Source organism: Microtus oregoni, unplaced genomic scaffold (assembly GCF_018167655.1).
Source record: "Microtus oregoni isolate MIOR12 unplaced genomic scaffold, Mior012 000023F_ref0000262, whole genome shotgun sequence".
Lineage (NCBI taxonomy): Eukaryota > Metazoa > Chordata > Mammalia > Rodentia > Cricetidae > Microtus > Microtus oregoni.
Genome location: NW_024543082.1, coordinates 1,108,600 through 1,130,876, shown reverse-complemented (window position 1 = coordinate 1,130,876; position 22,277 = coordinate 1,108,600). Strand labels below are relative to the sequence as shown.

General features: G+C 36.4%; 1 protein-coding gene across 21 annotated transcripts in view; it reads right to left on the bottom strand.

The window, feature by feature from the left end:
• Positions 1 to 22,277, bottom strand: part of Dlg1 (discs large MAGUK scaffold protein 1) — a 190,771-nt gene that overhangs the window by 103,638 nt on the left and 64,856 nt on the right. For 15 of the 21 annotated variants that reach the window (XM_041673109.1, XM_041673111.1, XM_041673112.1 and 12 more), the window contains one exon: positions 20,419 to 20,583. In XM_041673109.1, the coding sequence (XP_041529043.1) occupies positions 20,419 to 20,583 (165 nt within the window). Of the gene's footprint in view, positions 1 to 8,714; positions 9,274 to 20,418; positions 20,584 to 22,277 lie in introns of those variants that run through there. The other 6 variants (XM_041673126.1, XM_041673128.1, XM_041673127.1 and 3 more) reach the window with 3 other exon arrangements.

The window sequence follows — 22,277 nt, the reverse complement described above, 5'->3', positions numbered from 1 at the left end:
TAGACCTGAAGCTCTTCTGGATGTAGAGCTCAGAGGACACTGTAGCAGAGGCGCTCTAAAACACTGGATCATGTGGGCCATCCTGCTCCTGTCAGAGATTTTTCAGGGTCTTCCTTAATCAAACCTTATTTTTCTTAACCCAGAATGAGTCTATAGGCATTTCCTGTGGAAGCAAAAGAAAAAAACTATTCTCTAAAGTAAAATATCTTTTGATTTAATTTTTATTTATTTATTTATTTTTTTTTGGTTTTTCGAGACAGGGTTTCTCTGTGGCTTTGGAGCCTGTTCTGGAACTAGCTCTGTAGACCAGGCTGGTCTCGAACTCACAGAGATCCGCCTGCCTCTGCCTCCTGAGTGCTGGGATTAAAGGCGTGTGTCACCACCGCCCGGCTTGATTTAATTTTTGAAGTCAAGGCATTTTCAAAATATATAGGTTGGATTAATCCAATAGCATTTATAATCAAATGTCTTTTAGCAGCTGTTGCTCTTTTCTCAGCAGTCAAACAATTCAAAGACAGCACAATAACATACAGAGTCTCCGTGTTTTCCTTCTTTATGTGGCTTTTTAAAAAGTCTATTTCTTTTATTTTTAAATTTTTGATTCTTTGAGACAGGGTTTTTCTGTGTATCTTTGGCTGTCATGACCAGGCTGTGTTCGAACTCACAGAGATCTGCCTACCTCTGCCTCTGCCTATGGGATTAAAGGTATGTGCCACCATATCTGACTACTCTATTTCCTTTTTTTAAGGACTTTCTCCATCCTTTCTCTTTTCTCTCCAAAGCCTATGTATATTTGTATATTTCTAAACACAATGTAAACCATTTAGAGGTTTTATTTCGTCTGAATCTGTCTTTACTGTATATCTCTATCTTTTTCTGACCACACGAGTCAAGCAATATGGCTAGGATTAAAGCTGTAGCTTTGGCAGCTGACTCCACCTCATTCTGTACCTTTTTGAGAGTCTAGCTTCATGGTGAAAATACTGGCAGGAGTCATGTTTGTTGCTACAACTCTGTGGAACTTCTAGGTTCCTGCCATCACCAAGAAGCCTGCACACACATATTCACATAAAAAAAAAAAACCTGTTGTCAGATATCATGGCCACTTAAACCATACTTGCATAAAATCAGTGTTTCTGCTCATGGATTACTATGTAACAGTAAAACGATTGTGTCAGTAGGTTTTCATAAAAGTTTCTTAAACAAGGTAATAATTATAGGTTACTGTTTTCCACATGTCTGAACCATTATTTTTACTTTTATCAAAATTCTAAGATTATATAATAACATTGTTAGGGATTGATAATATTAGTAAAAGATATTTTTAAAAACATGTTTCAATGACACAACTCTTCAGTTCTTCACATGTGTAGAGTATAACTCCTCACATACTTTTTCCTTTTTTCAAAAGAATTTCATTTAATTTTATGTGTGCGAGTGTTTTGCGCCTTCATGGATGTTTGTGTACCAAACTGTGCCTGGTACCATTGCTTTTGTCTTTTGAGACAAGGAAACTGTATAGCTCTCGCTATCCTGAAACTCATTATATAGAGCAGGCTGTCACCAAACTCAGAAACCCACCTGCTTCTGCTTCCTGAGTGCTGGAATTAAAGGCGTGTGCCACCACTGCTGGCTAGCCAGTGCTCTTTACTGCTGGTCCTCCCCACATTATTTTTTTTTTCTATCAGAATATTTCTAACGACTTCTGAAATATACACTTTATCTTACAAAACCTATGGTATAGATGTGCAAAATTTTAAGCCATAGTTGTATATAAAGTCTGTGAATAATGACCAAGTCATATTTAGAAGCTCCAAGCTTCCTTTCAGTCATCATGATTAAACGAAAATAAGCAATTACCTACATAACATCTACTTATTCAATAAATAATTATCCATACATTCAATGTGCTACTCTGAAGGAACATGAAAGAAACTGTGCACCTTACAGTACCAGCCCTTATGAAGCTTACGGCTCAGCAGATGACATTTAACTGTGATAAGAAACATGGACTATAATTCTTAGGAAAGAAAAAGGCAAAATGCTAGCCCAATAAATGTGAAAGCACCATAGATATGTGGCTCCATCCTTTTTCAGTGATTTACTTTAAAAGTTATCTTTAAAACTTACTTGAATATATTAAAATGAAACGTGTTTCTTTTGGCCTATTTGTCCTTGATAGAAGGGCCAACTACATCAAGACATTATATAGAAGCTGCACAGATGAAAACTTACATAAAATATTTCTCATTTAGTTCTGCAAAATAAGCCAATCTAAATTTAAGACAGCAACTTTATATTTTTTTTAATAGAATTTAATTTTCAGACCAGATTTAGGTTCACAGAAAACTGAATGTTGAGTACAGCAAGTTCTTGTATACCCTCAGCCCACACTTGTGTACAGCCTGCCCACTATCAACACCCTGCACCAGAGTGGTATATTTTTTACAACAGATGAACCTATACCCAGCATTATCATAGTCCAGTGTATGCTGGTTCACTCCTGCTGTTGGATAGTCTATGGGTTTCCAGGTGTATGATGACATCATTCACCATTGTAGAATCACACACAATAGTTTCACTTACTGATTCTTCTCTCCTCTCAAAACCTGGGGAACTTGATTTTCCCCAAATGTCACAAGGCTGGGATAATATGTATAAAATCTTGTCAGACTGCTTTGTTTTCTCTTAATAATAATCATTTACTATTCTTCCATATGTTTACGGCTTAATCTTTTTATTGCTAAATACTATTCCGTTGTCTGATGTGTACCAACCTATTGAAGAGCATCTTATTTGTGCCTAGGTTTTGACAACAAAAAGCAAAATTAGAAACACCTATATATAATTCTCCTGTGGATCTAAGCTTGTAATTAACCCGAGGAGATTCCAAGGAGTACCACTGCTTCGTTGTAGGGTCAACAATGTACTTTGTAAAAGACTCTGTAACTACTGTAAACAAATACTTTTTGTTTAGTATCTGTGTTTTCTAAGGTGTTCTTCTGTACCAATAACTGATTCTTACATATTAAGCACCTTTTTAATAAATACATTTATGTGTGCTATAAAAATATTAAGATAAATGGAAATATGACATATGTCCCTCAATATTTTTCTGGTGAAAGGGTGAACATTTCCAAATGTGAGTCATAGTCTTTTGAGTGAGGAGTTAAATACATGGTCATGACCAAAGTAGCATTTATAACCAGTTAGATAGATGATTTGTATGTACCCCTTTCTTCTGGAAAACTATTCTACTCTTCATCACGGTCAGCATTTCTGAAGTAGTTTTAAAAGGCTGCATACTTACTTTGAATATGCTCTAGTTTAGTGCAAAGGTACTACAATATTAATAATCAGTCTCTTGAAGATGAAAACTATTCTCCCTTCCTATTGGGACTTAATGAGAAATGTATATAAGGTTGGATCTAAAATACCTCAAGACGAAGATGTCTTGGTAGGAACACTGAAGTCTGTTGCCTAGTTATAAGTCAGAAGATAAATGGATATAAATAGATAACCATATGCCTTTGTTTGCCTAGGAAATACGTATTTGTACTTGTCCCACTTTAGTTATTAATAGCACCCTCTTTCCATCTAGAGCCTAAGAGTTACATAGTCATCCTGACTGTGAGAAAACCAAAGTTTTTTTCCGGGCTCACTTCCTCCCCAGTGGGACAAATAAGAAATGAGATATCAGCCAGAGAAGAAGCTTAACACCAACTCAATACACAAATGTTTCGTGGAGAGATTAAGAAAAAAATAAGACAGAGAAAAATCTGCACTTGCTTTTCTGAGTAAAAGTTGATCTGTCTTTCTTCTCTCATTCAACAATATTTGTGTTGTTGTATTTGCTATGCTGCCAACAATGTCACAGAAGCTGAGGATTGGCATAAACATAAATGGAAAATTCCACCTACAGGAAACCGAGAGTCTAGTGAAGGAAGCACTCTGAACTGCATGGGCACTTGCACTCACTCATAAGCACATGCCCACACACATACACAGTTGGGAGGGTGGAGGCAGAGGGAGAAGCCTATCTTAAACCCAAAGCCAATAGGATTTGCTGTTATCTTGGAAGTGGAGCAAAGGAACAGAAGATAATCCCAACGGTTTTGTCTTTTGAGTCTCAGCACATATAAGAATAGGAAGTAATAAGGTAAAAACTCTTGACGCTGAAATGTAACTCAGTGGTAAAGCATGCTCAGAAGCATGGGCCAGATCATATGATTTCTTTCTGTCAAAGACCACAACAAAAACAACAAGAAAATAAAAAAGAAAACAAACGAAAACCTTAAGAAGTTAAATGAAAAAAGAAACTCAATAATAGTAATAATGAAGGAATTCTATTTTTAGTATTTCATATGCTTCACTCAGGTGGAAATACTGAGTAAACAGAAAGCTGTAGTTATAAAACCTAGTATACAGGAATTAGCTTTGAGCTAAAGACAGAAACCTTGATGGCAACAGCACAAGACTGGACTGGGTCTGGACAAGATTACTTGAACACACACACACACACACACACACACACACACACACACACACACACGAGAATTCAAGACTAAGCCCTAAGACATTCTAATACTTAGCAACAAGAAAAAGGAAAACACTCCAAAGGATATTGAAGTTAGGAGAATGAATATGAGATCAGCATCCAAGAGTCAAAAGTAAAAAATTTAAAGAAGTAATCAACTGTGTTAAATTCTTTTGTCCTGAAGGTAAAATAAAGAGTAAAAACTAACAAGTTTGATTTGAAAACATATACACATAGAGACATTTTCAGCTGTTTGTGTTAGTGAGAGGTATTTCTTTTTTTCTTTTTTTTTTTTTTTTTTTTTTTGGTTTTTCGAGACAGGGTTTCTCTGTGGCTTTGGAGCCTGTCCTGGAACTAGCTCTGTAGACCAGGCTGGTCTCGAACTCACAGAGATCCGCCTACCTCTGCCTCCCGAGTGCTGGGATTAAAGGCGTGCGCCACCATCGCCCGGCTGGTGAGAGGTATTTCATCTCATGGAAATTACTTAATAAACAAGAAAAGTGGAAATGACAGTGGAAAATGGAGTCTGATGAGATCTTGAAAGGGGAGTGAAATCTAGTACAGAAGTGAAGCGTGAGCTTTAGGAACAGATAGTTCACTTGCTGCAACAGGCTAAAGGAAGATTATCAGCTTAGAAAACAGGTATGCTTAAAGTGCAGTTTCAGAGCTCTTGTGGAGAGGGCAGAGCTGCAATTAACAAAGTATAGATGCTTCCAATAAAGGGACAAAGGGGAAGAGAGTTAAAATTATAAAAGAATTTGAACAAGGCAACGAGGGATGTATGAGTGGTAAAAAACAGTAATATTCATTGGTCCCTAGAGTCGTAAGAGGATTAAAATCATTGTAGTGGGGTACTGCACAGAGTAAGCTGAAAAGGAAAGTGGTAGTCACGTGAAATGCTTGCATCAGCGATTCAAGTGATACAATGAGTAGTACTGGAAAGTCTTGAACATAATCATTTCGGTAGATTGTTCAAGTGAAAACACAAGGTATTTCATACCTATGGGTAAAGATATGAAAAATAGAAAAGTCAAGGTTTTGGGTAGATTATGTAAGGATATAAAGTCACTAAGAAAGTCACTAAGAAATGATTACACAAATAGCAGAATAAAGACCGTATAAGTCAACAGCTCAAATACTCAGCAATCATAGTGATTAAGAGAGATGCAGATGCCCAGAAAGAGAGGAAAAGGAAATATTGCCCGATGATACCTGATTTTACTGATGGAAGCTTTAAAAAAAGATAAATGGGTTAAGATTACAATGAGCAGTTTTTATGGTCATGAATCAAAGAAGAAGGATGAGGTACAGTCATCCACAACACAGTAATGACAACACAAGCTACAGCTCCACCTCTTGGTTCCATGGTAACTACTTACAGGAGCAGGATGGATGATGATGTGAGGAACCAAAAGGAATATTTGGCACTGCTTATAAAATATATATATATATATATATATATATATATATATATATTTCAAAACAAAGACTATAATATGAAGTCTCTAAAGAAAAATCACAGCAAGGTAAAGCAACAATATATTCATGACAAATATATCTTTATTAAAAAAAAAGTTCCCTTTCCCAACTTACAATGTAGACTTCTGAGGCAAAAACCAAATGAATGGAGATAGTACGTAAACAACACTTTTGTTACTATTGGTGAGGGTTAAAGGGGCAAGGAAATCAGGAACACACAGGACTTGTATGGCCTGAGGATAACAGGAAGCAAGAAAGGAAAAGGCAAGATGATGAAATGAACCATTGTGAAGAACTAAAGACACCTGAAAGGGGAGAACGTGGAGCATTAAAAAATACCATTCCAGCTAACTGAAACAGACATTAATTCCACAAACAGTTACTGAGCACCAACAGAAGCATTTGGTATCTTGTAGATATTTCTAACTATTTGGTTTCCTTATCATTTAGAATACAATGACTTCCTAGAAGTTCCAGATATTCCATGGAACCTGGCATATAATCCTAGTTCTGAACGTGAATACTTCCAATAGGCAAGCAGTTAAAATGAATTTGTAAGTAAAGTTTCTTTTTATTTGTAGCAAGGAGTGTTTGGGAATCAGAGTAGTGACTGAGAAAATAATTAAAATTTAATTTAGTAACAACTCTTCAACTTGCTAAAGTATAATATAACCCAATTAAGGGTAATTACAACAAAAGTTTAGCTTCCTAGCAAATCTTTAAAAAGTTTATTTCGGACATCAAAACAGAGTACAATCACAGTACAAAACATACTCATAGTAGTTACAAATTATGACATTTCGTTCATCTACTTTGCCCCTGACAACAACATTAAGTCTTGTGGTGCTACAAAGCCAGGCCTGAGTCATAAAAATGGACTCCAGCATCAACTAAGATGCAATCAGGTCTCAAGCTCTTTTTCAGTTCCACTATATTTTATTTTATAAAACAAACTCCAATAAGTTATAACTACAGACTCGAACATATCAATTACGCAACTCATCAGAAAGAAAAGGAAAAAAAAAAGCCTGACCAAGGAAATTTTTATACCTGTAAAGACAAAACTCAAAGGACAAGAGAACTATCAGTTAAGAAATTTGCAAGAGAAACTAACTCATTTTTCAGCATGTAAACACGACAGGAACCTACTGGGGGTGTGGGGGGAGTAATATTCAGTGGTGTAACAGGGCTACAACCATTTTAATGTCTAGGTTACTGTTTTCCAATTGTATGCTTTCAGTGGTGTTATGTGCAAACTAGTGGTCTTTTCATTTGTATGTTCTAAGATGAACATCAGATATAAACATGTGTATATACATAAGCACAGTAGTTTATTTACATAAATCATTGGGTATTTTTATTGATGAAAACATTATTTTATATTATTTAATCTACAGAAACCGGCAACACTAACTTTTAATCTTTTCACCCATCATAATCAGAATTATGATAAAAAATTCTTAGAGCAGTGAGTATTTAATTTCAGAGTCAATCATTGCCGTTCAGTAAGTTTTGCTGGAAGTAACCTCAGTGCCTACATGTAAAATGATGATGCTTCCTACTCCTGAATTTCATCTTAATCATGTAAGAAATAGGTAGATTTTTCTGACTTTTAAAGTTGACATTTTACAACCAAAAACCATTATGAGAAAACTCTAGCAACCAAAACAAATAAATCAGCCTGGCAGTTATATTTATATTTACTGTGCTGCCTCTAGTGATGAAGGAAATAATCTTTAAAGGAAATTTATTTTTCAAAGAACCAAAAGTATATGCATCTGTAAGCATATTAAGAATTACTGGTTTCAAAGGAAAAATCACTCTCAATTTGTTTTTAAATTAGACTATTTTTTACCCTTTTATTTTCACTAGTTGAATAGTTATCTGCTACAATGTATTTAAAATATTAACATTTCCTTTCATCATCTTTTATACCAAATCACTAGCATTTGATTCAACTGCTTTTATTTTCTCCTTCTATATCTAATATTCCTTTCCTCTTAAAGAAGTAATTTTATGAGACATTTTTAAAAATTGGAACTTTTCCTGTTTGCTAGCTTCTTTATAATTTGAATATGCTAAAAATATTCCATGACTATGCAATTGCACACATTTCCTAATTCCAGATTTGCCTTAGACAATATATATTTGTAAAATGGAAGGACTCATTAATCTCTTGACTAAATCAATTTAATATATCTTTAAGATAAATAAATACAATATCAGCTAATTGTATTACATTTAATCCATTCTCAAAAATTTAAAATATTTAAGCTATCTTTTGTTTCTTTACTATAATTTCTCCCTAAGGTTTTCTACTAACATGCAAAACTAAACAAATAGGTTGTTTTCTTTTGCTCAAACATCATTCTTTACAGCATTTAACATCATCTAAAAATAAGATGAGCATTATTAACTTATATTTTAACTCGTGCGTTAATAACTTTACATTTTTAGAGAAGTCATTTAGCAGAATCTGAGACTGTTTTGTTTAGCATTACATAACATAAGAGAAAATGTTTTTCATTTCCCCTTCTGTGCTAAAGACCTGCAGAGACGGACTAAAAACATAAAATTTCAGTGCCAAGATAAGAGCACAGAAGACTCAATTTTAATAATAAATCTGCATGAAGACATTGTGGTAAAGCAAATATGAACATAAATATATTAAAAATAATTTCAACAAGTGGCATGTTACCTGGGTGGAGCTGGTGGCTACCGAGATGCAGTCAATAAAGCTGTGTCTTCGAGTGAAAAATGCAACTATCTGCTGCCAGCGTGAAGGTTCTGGCTCAGCTTGCAGTTCATCTGACGAGCCCTTTTTTGCCCAGTGTTTCTGCTTTGGGCCTACTGAGCCATGGCTAGAGCTAGCATTCCCTCCTCGACTGGCGCGAGAGTACAGAAGTGTGTTGTTTCCGAAAATGTAATTCATCTCTGCAGCCCTGCAGGTGGTTGCCAAGCAGTCTTACTTCTCCACCAGCTGCTGAGTGGTGAATGATCGGTAAAAACTGCAGCTAGAATTACAGCAGCATCACTTGTAGATCAGAGAAAATAAAAACCTTGAGAAATGATGCTCATTTTCTCTGTAGTTTCCTTCCTATGAACGAGCTTGTATCTTCCTTCTGTACCTGTTAGCTGTATGATGGCTGAGTTTATTTTTGCAGACAGAAAAAGACGACATAAGGTGGATTTCTTTCTTGTGATTATTTTTTCACCAGCGTCTGCAGGAACCAAAAGCTGTTCTTTTGTTAGCTGATAACTAGACGGACTGAAATCCAGGAAGTGAGGTCGATTAGCAGGTAAAGAAGGATGTTATAAACACTGGGCTACCAAGACCCTTTGGGGCTGACTGATTTAGCGCATGGGGTGGAGAAAGGCCGGGTTACTAAGTTTCAATCAGTGTGGAGTAAAATCCAATGGCATCTTCACTGCTTACATAAATTATAAATAGAACTGAATTTTAAAATACAAGGTTTCTTTCTGATAACAGCTCTGATTTTTAAAGTAATTTCATTAAAAGGGTATCTGTTACTCACAAATTCTGACATCGTAAAGGATCTTACATTATTTAGCATTGGTTTTTTAAAATTGTTTAGGATACCATTATGCTGAATTCTGAGGATCTAATGTTAGGAAAAATATGTTTATAATATAGCATAATTATTCTATTTAGTGTACTGATTTCTAATGTTTTGATTACTGAGTCTAGAATAGATTGATCAGAAAAATACATACACGGCCACTGGAGCTTTTATGATAAAAGAACTGTTAAGAAGCAATCAGCACCACCTGTTTAGTATATCATTATCATTAAGATTATAAGGTTATGTATTTAAATATGCAAAAAACACCAGTAATTTTTTTTATTATAAACCACTGTATAAATGATACTCTGGCTCGTGAATACTGCTTGATGCATTTCTTAATCTATAATTTTTTCCATGTTTTTTTTTCCCCTCATAGCAATTAACCTTAGAATCTCCTGGTGTTTTAATATAAATTCTTTGTTTTTTTTTTTAAATTTAGTTTATGTGTATGTGTATAAGCTACCTGTATTCAAGTGACCAGGAAGGCCAGAAGAGGGCATCAGATCACCAGATCCCTTGGAGCTGCAGTTACAGGTGTTTGGAAACTGCCTGTTTGGGGTGCTTGAAGTCAACTCAGGTCCTTTGGAGGAGTAACACATGTTTGTAACCACTGAGTCATCTGTTTAGCCCCCATGAAATGCTAGTTAAAAACTCCTTAAGTAACTCTTAACACCCTCAAGTTTAAGAAGTAGATTCTGAAGCCTAACCTATGATATGCTATTAGTATATGTTACAATATATGTACACTTAAAAGGGTATGTGAGCAAAGGCGTTATCTGATGATAATTGAGTGAATCAATTTTTAGTTCTGTTTGAAGACATCATAAATTCCAGGCCCACTCATGATTATTTTTCAGATGTGGACAAAATCTTATTTATGTGTGTACTTCAAAGCAGGAATTAAATGTAATTTACTGGACATGGCACAGCAAACCACAACCCCGAGGCCCACTGCAAATCTGGCTCAAGAAGAAAAGATGCCCATATTATCTCTTTGATTCCTTTACCTAAGACACATACTCCAAAGAGCTGAGAATCATGTGGAATTCTTAGGGATCCAATACTTTACCAAAAAGATTAAAGCAGAGTTTGGGGTTTCTTTCCAAGTAGTAGGAAAGCAGCTTACAATCTGTGGTTCTAAAGAGATTAATTCTATTTAAGTCCAGTAGAGAAATACATGAAAACATTAGAAGTTTACATGAATCTAAGAATCCTCTTTGAAGGAAGAGTAAGACCTCCCAAAAAACAAAGTCTTACTATGGACCAGTATTTAATAAAGAAGTCATTAATACATTTCACACAGAGAGTAATTAGTTTGATCCCAAAATATGTGCTATGATCCATATATTCTGATAAACACCAAGAGAAAAAAACTAAACACAACACTCTAGTTTTGATACAGCCTTTGAGATTGTGGATTATCATGACGAGGATACTGAATATTAAATGCAAACCCCCTTCTTCAAGTTGCAAACAATAAAACAGACAACACAACAGTAATCCTTCAGTGCATAGAGAATTACCCTAGAAAGCCAAAGATCACTCCATTCCACATTTTGCAAAAACATGAATAATTATGCTCTAATATACAAAATTTCTATTTCAATCTATTCACTACAAAACTTTCAATTTCTCAAAAAGCTTTTTTATGAAAATATCTTGTTATCTGAAGTACAAACATCTAGGCTGTAGATTAGGCCATCCACTGTCCAACAATATATGTGTATAAGACAATATATGTATCAAAATCATAACTGGTTCCACATAATTTGACTGGGATGTGGAAGGCAATGAAGAGTACTTTTGCAAGAACCTTATTCATTCCACAACAGAGCTGAAAGATGAACTTCACTAAACCAGAATTTAGGTTCATTACAGAAAACCCTGGAATAGGAAATAAAAGTAATATGAAACCTAAAACAAACCAAAAACAATTGCTACTAACACCTTAGGTGTAGGGATAAGTCCCGCCCCTTAAGGGGCGTGTTCGCCTCGGGCTAATGTCTGCCTATAAATTTGGCGAGCAAGCTCCGAGCTCTCGCTTCTGCTTTCCTGGTCTCCGCGGGAACGGTGGTTCTGTAAGTCTATTTCTACATTAAAGCTATATATATATATTTTTACACTCTGTCTGCATTCGTTTACGCCGCTACACTTAGGGTATATGTAAAGTAACATTTTTATGCAGTTTACTTTTTCCTTTAAAATTATTTATCTATATGTCTGTGACTCTATGTCTGCCTTGTGAATGCTAGTACCTATGGAGGCCAGAAGAGAGGGCTTAGAGTTCCCTAGAACAGGAGTTACAGGTGGTTGTGAGCCACCTCATGTAGGTGCTGGGAACCAAACTCCGGTTCTCTGGAAAAGCACCTAGTGCTCCTAACTACTGAGCAATTGTCCCAGCCCCAACTTTTTTCTTTCACACTGGAATTCTAACTGTAACAGCTGGAGAAAGCTTAATGTAGAAAAGCGAACTACACAAAGACATAAATATACATGTGGTAGCTATTCTTGGTTGTCAACTACATCTGGAATTAACTAACTTAAGGCCCAAGCAACTAGGCATAACTGTGTAGGATTTTTCTTGGTTGAATAATTTGAAATAGGAAGACCCAGTCTAAATCTGGGCCACACCTTCTGGTGGCAGCTATATAAAGGACATGGAAGGAGGCTTTTGCTCTTTGCCTGCTTGCTCTCATTCTTGTTGGCATATTCATTCCTTCACGGGTATTGGAACCTAATTCTTTCAGATTCTGATGAACACTTAAGGCCAGCTGAGATATGCAGCCTTGTGGACTGAACTATTGGATTCTTGAATTTTCTGCCAAGAGACGGTCATTGTTAGACTAGTTGAACCACAGCTTTGTAAGTGTGTGTGAGAGTGTGTGTGTGTGTTCTTTTTCTCTGGAGAATTCAGACACACATGCACATGCACTCAGACGCAGTGTTTCACTATGTAGCCAGGTTGAATTGGAACTCACACAGATCTGCCTACCTCTGCCTCTGAGTGCTGGAACTAAAGGCATGCACTACTTCATCCAGCAAAGTACATATTTAATGATTGTTATGCAAAACTTGAATATCATAATTGTTGGGGAATATTATTTTAAGGTGTGCTGCTTTTGTTTATGTTTTATTTGTTTAACTCTGTGAAGCTGTGATTCTTTGTCTAAAACACCTGATGGTCTAATAAAGAACAGTCAATAGCGAGAGAGTAACAAGGATAGGTGGGGTTAACAGGCAGAGAGTGTAAACAGAAGGAGAAGAGCACCCTGGGTGCAAGAGAACAAGGAGAGGAGAATATCAGGGGCCAGTCACCCAACTACACAGCAAGCCACGGAGAAAGAGGTAAAGAAAGATATACAAAAGTAAGAAAAGTTTGAAAAAGCCCAGAAGCAAAAGGTAGTCGGGACAACTTAGGAAAAGCTGAAGAAACAAGCCAAGCTAAGGCCGGACATTCCTAACTAAGAATAAGTCTGTGTGTGTGATTTATTTAAGAGCTGGGTGGTGGGCCCCTCGAAAGAGCCAAAAGAGTAAAAGTCATGTAATAATAATAAGCTTAGGGGTGTTAATATGTATTTTTATAATATTAAATAGAAGTAAAAATTATTTCAAAATTATAAAATAGATATTCAATTATTTGGATACATATTTCCAAACTTACAAATAAACCCAGAAACCTTTCGGTATAAATTACAAAACAAAGTATTAAATAATCTTAGTGAACAAAGAGTGCTATTTATTTAGAAAAGCAAACACAGAAACACACACACAACCTTCATGTAAGTAAATCCCTTCTGTATGGGCACCACCTAGTGGTCGAATTGTATACAAATGATATGGTCTTAATTTAATCTACCCCAACAAGAAATAAAAAAAATGAAAAAAAAAATTAAATGAAAAAATTCTTAGGGCTCTGGAGAGGTGGCTCAGTGGTTAAGACACGTACTGTTCTTTCAGAAAATCCAAACTAGACTCCCAGCACTCAAAACAGACAGCTTGGCTTTACAATCACGTGGAACTCCAGCTCTTGGGGATCCAATACCTCTCTGGTTAGCAGGGTGCGTGTGTGCGTACACGTGTGTGTGCTTCTGTGTGTGTGTGTGTGCAAAGCCCGACACACACAAGCACATATAATTTCTGATATACTTAAAAAATGAAAAGCCAACACCTTTTATGCTCCAGAGTTATAGAAATGAGTTAATTTCAAAATTGCTCATTATTTACTTGAAACAGGAAAGTTATATTCCCATAGCATCCACTAAAAAGGCTTATCTTTGATTATATATTTCTACAAATCCCATGTTCAATAATTTTTGAAAACCTATTAAGCATTATTATATGACTTCCTTTGGCAATATCCTCAACTACTACTGTAGGGAATGCATGTAAGTGAGAGAGAAACTCATTTTTGGTCCATACATCCTTCTCTATCTTTTATTTCCAGTTTCTCTTAACAATATTTATGTTGTATATATATATACTAGACTAATTTAAACAAAACTTTCCTTGCCATTGAAGAAGAAACACATACGAATTACTTTGTTATATCTGTGTCATTGCAATTAGGAGTGTTACTATATATAGCATCTGGCCTCCTTTGTCACTTCACCTAAAACTGGATCTATTTTGAAGGCTGAATTTCTGCTTATTTTAATTTACTTTCTGACTACTTTCCTACATCCCAACTCACTGTTTTTAGAGTCCTCATACTATTGCTAATCCCTGAATTTGTCCAATATGTCCTTTTTATTCACTGGAATTTTTTTTAGCATAATATCACTAATTTCTTTTATTGAGACTTTTCCCAATATTAGCCAGAAAGTACCCTTTCCAATTTCTGAAATGATAAAATCATAATTACCTTCATACTTAGCTCTGGATGGACTTTCCATCACTGTAACTTGTCATCAGTGTGGTAACGAGAACGACGAAACAGCACTACATAAGAACCTATTCACACAGCATCTCATGCTGGCAGCTCCTTCTCCACAGCAGCCCTCTATACCATAACCCTCTTTCCTAACAGGTACCCTACCTGGTACACTGAAGTTACCTCAAAGCTGAAGTCTCGCCTCTACAGTAGTTATTCCAGGGGTGACTTCTAACTCTGACTGCTTTTTTCAAAATCTTGCTTAAGTGTCGACTTTCTTAAAATAATTTAATCCCTCCTATATTTTATAACATACTGTGATGGTTGGTTTTAATACCAACCTGGCACAGTCTAGAATCATCTAGGAAGAAAGTCTCAATGAGGAACTGTCTGGATTATAAGGGCCTGTGGGCATATCTGTGGGGACTTTGACTAGTAGGAAGATCCATCCCGCCACGGGTGGTAACTTTTTCTGGACACAGAAGTGAGCAGAGCACTGTGTACATAATTTCATGGTTTTCCGGTTTGGCTGTGAATGTCATACAACTAGCAGCTTCAAGTCCCCATGCACCCTGACTTCCCTGCCATGATAAGCTGTAACCAGGAATTAATTCTTAGCCAAATAAGCTCTTTCTCCCCCGTGATGCTTGTTGCAGTGTTTACTACAGCATCGGAACTTAAAGTACGACATATATCATGCTACACCTGATTTCCATTAAAGTATTAACCACTGAAAGTTAAATCATCATTAGCCCAGTATCTGTTTATGTTTTTTGTTTGTTTGTTTTGGTTTTTCGAGACAAGATTTTTCTGTGAAACAGTCCTGGACGTCCTGGAACCCACTCTGTAAACCAAACTGGCCTTGAACTCACAGAGATCCACCAGCCTCTGTCTCCCAAATGCTGGGATCAAAGTCATGCGCCAAGGCCACCACCCAGCTACCTGTTTATGTTCTTGAAATATAAGCAAAACTATTATTCTAGTAATTATGGCTTGGACTGTTTTGTTTCTGATGGATTTCAAAGACAAACTATCAGGTCCAGGCTGCTCTCAAATTCGAAATCCTGCTATCTCAGCCTCCAAAGTACTAGCATAGCAATTGATTTTTAAAAATAATCACCTATTAGATGAATTTTACTGTTTTCTTATGGTTTGAAGAGTTTTATTTGTTTTGGTCTGATGTAAGTCACATTGGCCTCAAACTCACTATGTAGACAAGTCTGGCTTTGAATTCATATTCCTCTGGACTCTGTATTCCAAATGCAGGATTACAGCATTCATTCAACACCATGCCTAACTCTGATTTTTTTTTTACTTTTTTATCATTAGTTTTTATTAGAATTATGAAGACTAAAGCAGTACCTAGTTAATATTCAGCTCAGCAAATCAATCTTATGCATAGATACTTTCCATAATTGCAAAAAAATCGTAATTGGAGGAAGTATTAACCAAAATAAAGGATACATGAAAAAGTCACATGGGGATTAAGTTTTGTGGCACACACCTTTAATCCCAAGACTCCAGAAGGCAGCGGTGGCAGGTGGACCTCTACTAGTTCAAGGTCAGCCTGATCTACAGATCAAGTTGAGTTCCAGGATGGCCTATATTACACCTAGAAACCCTGTCTCGAAAAAACAAAACAAAACAAACACACACACACACACAAAACAGTAAGAGCCATAAGGAAACCTACTATTTTGAAAGTCAATTTAAAAATATAAGTTAACAACAATGACAAAGTGTTAAAGAGATATATCCCTAGTGGCTGGATAATGCTCCTAGAAGCCCTACTGTCTAAGAATCAAAATTCCCAGTGCCAGGTGCAGGATATCGGTGTGTGTACTGCTGGTCAAGGGGGCCCAAAAGGCCCCTAAAACGATACAGGCTCTTGCCAATGCTCTTAGTTGTCCACCGGAATTAGACGGTAAGAACTTACTGCCGAAGATACAACATCTTGGTTGTCCACCAGAATTAGACGGTAAGACCTTACTGCTGAAGATACAACATCTTGGTTGTAAGATAGAAAGCAAGCAAGAACTGAGCTGGAAGCAATCACAGTGCTAGAAGGAATGCATGCTGTTAGGAAAAAAAAAGGTGAACAGTGGTCTTTTGCTTATTTGTTTTTGTTTTTTGGGACAGAGTTTCTCTGTGTTTGTAGCCTTGGATGTCCTAGAATTCGTTCTCTAGACCAGGCTGGCCTCAAACTCAGAGATCCACCTGCTTCTGCCTCCTGAGGGCTGGGATTAAATGTATGCACCTCCACTGTCCAGTTAATGGTGGTCTTAACTATGAGCTACAACGCCAATCTGTTAGATAAGATTTGACCACTGAAACAACAGTAGCATGATTGGTGGGGGTGGGGTGACCCAAATACTCTCTAGTTGGATGAGTCCCTGCTCCACAAAAGGGAATTTATACCTAGTACGTAAATCCAGACAAGAACCTGAAGAAAGATTATAGACCCTTGTAAAGAACTTACTACTGGTGTTTATCTACACTGACATGGTGTTGAACTACCTTTTCCACACTTATGTTTATAACCACAGATAAATGCTATTACCTTCAATCAAAGAAGCTTCTCTGTGTAATGCATAGTGGTAAATGCAGAGACTCATGGCTGCTCAGAGTGCTTAAAAAACAAGGGATATTTGTGTGCTCAGTCCTTAACAAGATGTCTATTTTTCATTTTTTTATTATTACGTTTTATTGTGTATATGTGTCGTGGTGCATATGTGGAGGTCAGAGGATGACTTGCAGAAGATGGTTCTCTCCTTCCACCATATGGGTCCCAGGTAACAAACTCAGGTCATCACTTCCTCCAACAAGACCATACCTTCTAATAGTGCCACACCCTTTGGGATCCATTTTCTTTCAAACCACCACAGTTCCTATTTGCAATACCTGTGTCATATCCAAGAGATAGCGTTTTACAATCATTTTCCTAACTTCTAGTTCTCATATTCTTTCCATGCTTTCTCCTACAACGTTCTCTGAGCCTTAGCTGGGGTTATAAATGTCTTCTTTAGAGCCAGTGAAATGATTTAGTGGGTAAAGGTGCTTGTTGCCAAGACTAATGGCCTGTTTTTTGATAAAGAATCTACAAATACACAACAGAAAAAGAGAAAGCACCTTCAACAAATGATCCGGGTCTAACTGGATGTCTACATGTAGAAGAATGCAAATAGATACATACTTATTACCCATCATAAAACTTAAATCCAAGTGGATCAAAACTCTGAACATAAAATCAGATACACTGAACCCGACAGAATAGAAAGTGGGGAACAGCTTTGAACATACAGGAGACAACTTCCTGAACAGAACACCAATATTACAGGCACTAAGATCAAGAATAAATGGGACCTCATGAAACTGAAAAGCTTTTGTAAGGCGAAAGACACTGTCAAAAGGTCAAAACAGCAGCCTACAGAATGCAAGAAGATTTTCACCAACTACATATACAATAGGGGGCTAATATCAAAAATATATAAAGAACTCAAGAAACTAGACCGTAACAAACCAAATTTAAAAATAGTAATAGAGGATACAGAGCCTAAAGAGTCCACCTTCTGAAACCAGGCAAGGCTTCCAGTGGTAGGACTGGGACACTAACCCAGCCACAAAATCTTTGACCTATAATCTGTCCTGACTGCAAGATATGCTGGGGCAATGAATGGAAGCTCAGAACTCATGGGAGTGGCCAACTATAAATAGTCTAATTTGAGGGTCATGCCACGAGAGGGAGCCCATCCATGCCTGACATTGCCTGGATGATCAGGAACTGGAGACCCACGGTAGAACCAAACATGACTGCCCCTTACCAAAAAAAAAATCAATGAATGAGTCTTAAAATCTGCTATACTGGGGGCTGGAGAGATGGCTCAGTGGTTAAGAGCACTAATTGCTCTTCCAGAGGACCTGGGTTCAATTCCCAGCACCCATATGGCAGCTCACAACTGTCTGAAAATGCAGTTCCACAAGATCTGACACCTTCACACCAATGCACATAAAATAAAAAGCTAATAAATCATTTTAAAAAAATCTGCTATACTCATAGATGGGTTCCTTGTCCAGTCATCCATAGATAGGCTTTGTCTGGCAGCAGATGAGAGGGGGTGGATGCAGAGACCTACAGCCAAACATGATGGAGAGAGACAGTCCAGGTTGGAGGGCTCCATGAGTCCCTTCCCTCAGAGCTCTTGCAGAAGAAGGGGAGGAGGAATTTTAGGAGTCAGAGGGGTAGAAGACACCCAGAGAGCATGGCCTGTGGAATCACTAACCAGGGCTCATAGGGTTTTACAGAGACTGAATTGTCAATTGTGGAGCCTGCGTGGGTCTGTGCTAGGTCATCTGCAAATAAGTTATGGTTATTGGCTTGGTGTTTTTGTGGGACTCCTGACAGTAGGAGTGGGGGTGTCTCTGACTTTTTTGTTTGCTCTTGGGATCCTTGGGTTGCCACACAAGAGTTTTGATGTGTGGGTTTATATCTGATACTATTGTATCTTATGGTGCTGTGTTCAAGTGATGTCCCTAGAACACCTACTCTTTTCTAGGGGGAGATGTGGATGGTGGAGAGGACCTGGGAGGAGTAAAGGGAGGGGGAGCTGTAGTAGGGATGTATTGTGTGAGAAAAGAATAAATAAATAAATTAAATAGAAACAAATATTGAAGAATAAATATGCCCATCAAATATAGTATAAATATACACAATACAAATACACTATACGATATGTTTCAATTCTTAATGTTCCCTTTTACTTTGGGAGTGAAGGGAAGATCACGGTTTCTCCATGTAGCACAGACTAGCTTTTAAGTCACTACATAGCTCAAACCTGACTTTAAACTTGCAGCAGTCTCTCTAGCTCAGTTTCCCAAGGTATGGAGAGTACAAGTATATGGCACCATGCTAAGCAAATTCTTAAAGTTCTCTAAATTTTGATATTACATACTAACTTTAAAAAACACTTTATATAGTATTGGGTATGGTGGACTAGGCCTGCAATCTCAGTAGCACTCAGGAGGCTGAGATAAGAGGTACAGAAAAGGTAAATAAATGTTCTTTATAAACAATACTTACAATAAACAAAGGGTTGCTATCCCAACACAGAGGGGAATGGATAACAAACAAACAAACAAGCATAAAAACCCACTCGCTTACAAACTGGTCAGAATGATGCTCCATACAAAAGCAAGCAAAAATCCTAAGTAGGCAAGTCACAAAACAAGAACCCTGACTGAGGAGGTAAGTATATCCTAGCTCACTAATAAAAAGGGATATATATATATCCCAGTCATAATGAGATATCATTTCAAAAGAAAAATAAGACCACTCTGTATTTATGAGACTACAGACCAATTAAAGCCTTGTATCTTGCTTTTCTAAAGTGAAATTATACAAATATTTTAGTTTGGCACCATTAATTGGGGAGGGGGAAGGTCCTATGTGTCTCTCCTGTATTTTTAGCTAGCAATAACCTAAAAATACTCAATACCAATTAAAAAAAAGAAAAATTATGAGTGCTTTTTAAATAGAAAACTTTAAATTGCAAAACTAAGTAATAAGTTGTAGGAATATAATGTTGCACAAAAATGCAATCTGATGTATGAATCTATTAAATAAAGTTCAAAATATACAAAACAATACATAGATTATAACTGTAAATATACAGTAGAACTTTAAAGGAAAACATCAAATTCAGGACTGTGATTATTTATAAAGAAAGAAGAGATAAGAGCAAGAAAATTCACAAATGAAATTTCAAAGATTATTTAAATCAAGTGTTTAAAAATGAACTGGAAATACTATTAAATAGCATGTAATTCTTTAAAACGATAGAACTAAAGCGAACCCAAAGAATGGGGAATTTACATTATCTTGAACAATTATTTATAAATAAAAGTAATATCTAAGTCATATCAATACACAATAACAGTTACTATCCTACCTTTATTGGTGAAATATGAGAATGAGAAACAAATCCATGGACATTCTCTATCTCTGACAGGTTCTTCTCCGAGACATGAACCAGTTCTGGACCTAGCACCTCATTAGTGACAGGTGGGGAGATGTGCTCTGGAGGAGGGACCTCTTCATCCTGATACCGGTATTTCTGTGAAATAAAGAAAACTATTAGATGTGAAGAAACCCTAAAGCCAAAAGAAGCACAATTCAAATAATTATTTTCATAACTATTCAAATATTAAACAACATAAAAGTGTTTTATATAGTTTATTCATAAATTGAGAAAAACAGGACTCTATTTTAAAAGTCTTGATAAAGGTTTAAACAATCGCAATAGAAGCTTAAACATTAATTTGCCCATTTATTTCATATCCAACATTATATGTATCTCTAGAAGGCAGATGTTTGAATGAAGTCAGCATGAAAATCTGCTTATTTAGCTAAATAGGTCTGGTTTCTTGTTCAGTTAACTTGCACAAAAAAAGAAAATAAGCCAGTCAGCCATTTCAATATAGAACTGAAAATTAGCCCAGCAGAAAACAGCATTTTCTGATTTTCTTTTACCTAACAAAATAATCTTAACTTGTGTATGTACAGGTAGAAAGACGGACATTTTCTTTGTGATTTTTGTTTGTTTGTTTGTTTATTTGTTTGAGACAGAATCTCACTCTGTAGCCCCAACTGTCTTACAACTCATAATGCAGATCAGGTTGGCCTCCAATAGACAGAGTCACAGAGATCTGCCTGCCTCTGTCTCCCAAGGTGCTAAGGTTAAAGCTCTACGAATTTTTTTTTTGTTTTATTTTATTGTTATTTTTTGAGACAGAGTTTCTCTGTGTAGACCCAGTTTTCCTGGAGCTCATTCTGTACACCAGGCTGGCCTTGAACTCACAAAAATCCACCTACCTCTGCCTCCCAAGTGCTGGAATTAAGGATTGGGGGCGGGGGGGTGCAGTACAATTTTAAAAGACTAACATAACCATCAAAAACAAATTTACCTCACAATATATAAAAATTAATAATAAGAGGAACTGAAAAAAATACGGTGCATTTTTCAATTCAGGCTATGTTTGCTCTCTACAAAAAGTTAAAACAAAATAAAACACACTCAGATTACTCACAGATAAACCGAATAATAAAGAAAAAATAAGGCATTACAGAAAATAAAACAATATTCAAATTATTATTAGCCACTAAAAGCTATTCTTACAAATTATTAGGAAAGAATAGTCAACAAACACAAATATTTAAAAGTCACACAAATGGGCCAATAACTTATGGTGTGAAAAAACCTAGGGGAACAAAGGTGACTAACAAGAGGAAAGAAGAAAAATAGGGGAAGGATAGTGCGGTATGGCAGAAACATGCTCAAATGTACATTATATAGACTTGTATGAAAATGCCTTTATGTAACCCAGTATCACGTTCAGTGAAAAGAAATGTGCAGGACAACAACAAAAAGAAATAGTATCAATGAAGAACACAAATACTGACTGAATATGAAATAGTGACAGGCCTGACAAGATACGCCCTCTGGCATAACAGTGGCGTGAACGCTATTAACAGTGACCAACCACTTCCTGACTGTACTTAAAGTACAGTCACACAAGATGTAACCCATGGCTGTCTAGGTCATAGTCCCTAGGGGAGAACCTAGGACTATTAATATGTTAAGTGTACATAGTAATGAACTGTACCCTACATTCTTAGATTTATACACACAGACTAGTGAAACTCTTAACCCTCATCAGAGAAGGTTCTTTTTGCAGTAGATACATAACTTGGTTGAGTGTAAATAAACTCTAAATACTCATGATAGATATGACACAAAGAAAGCGTATC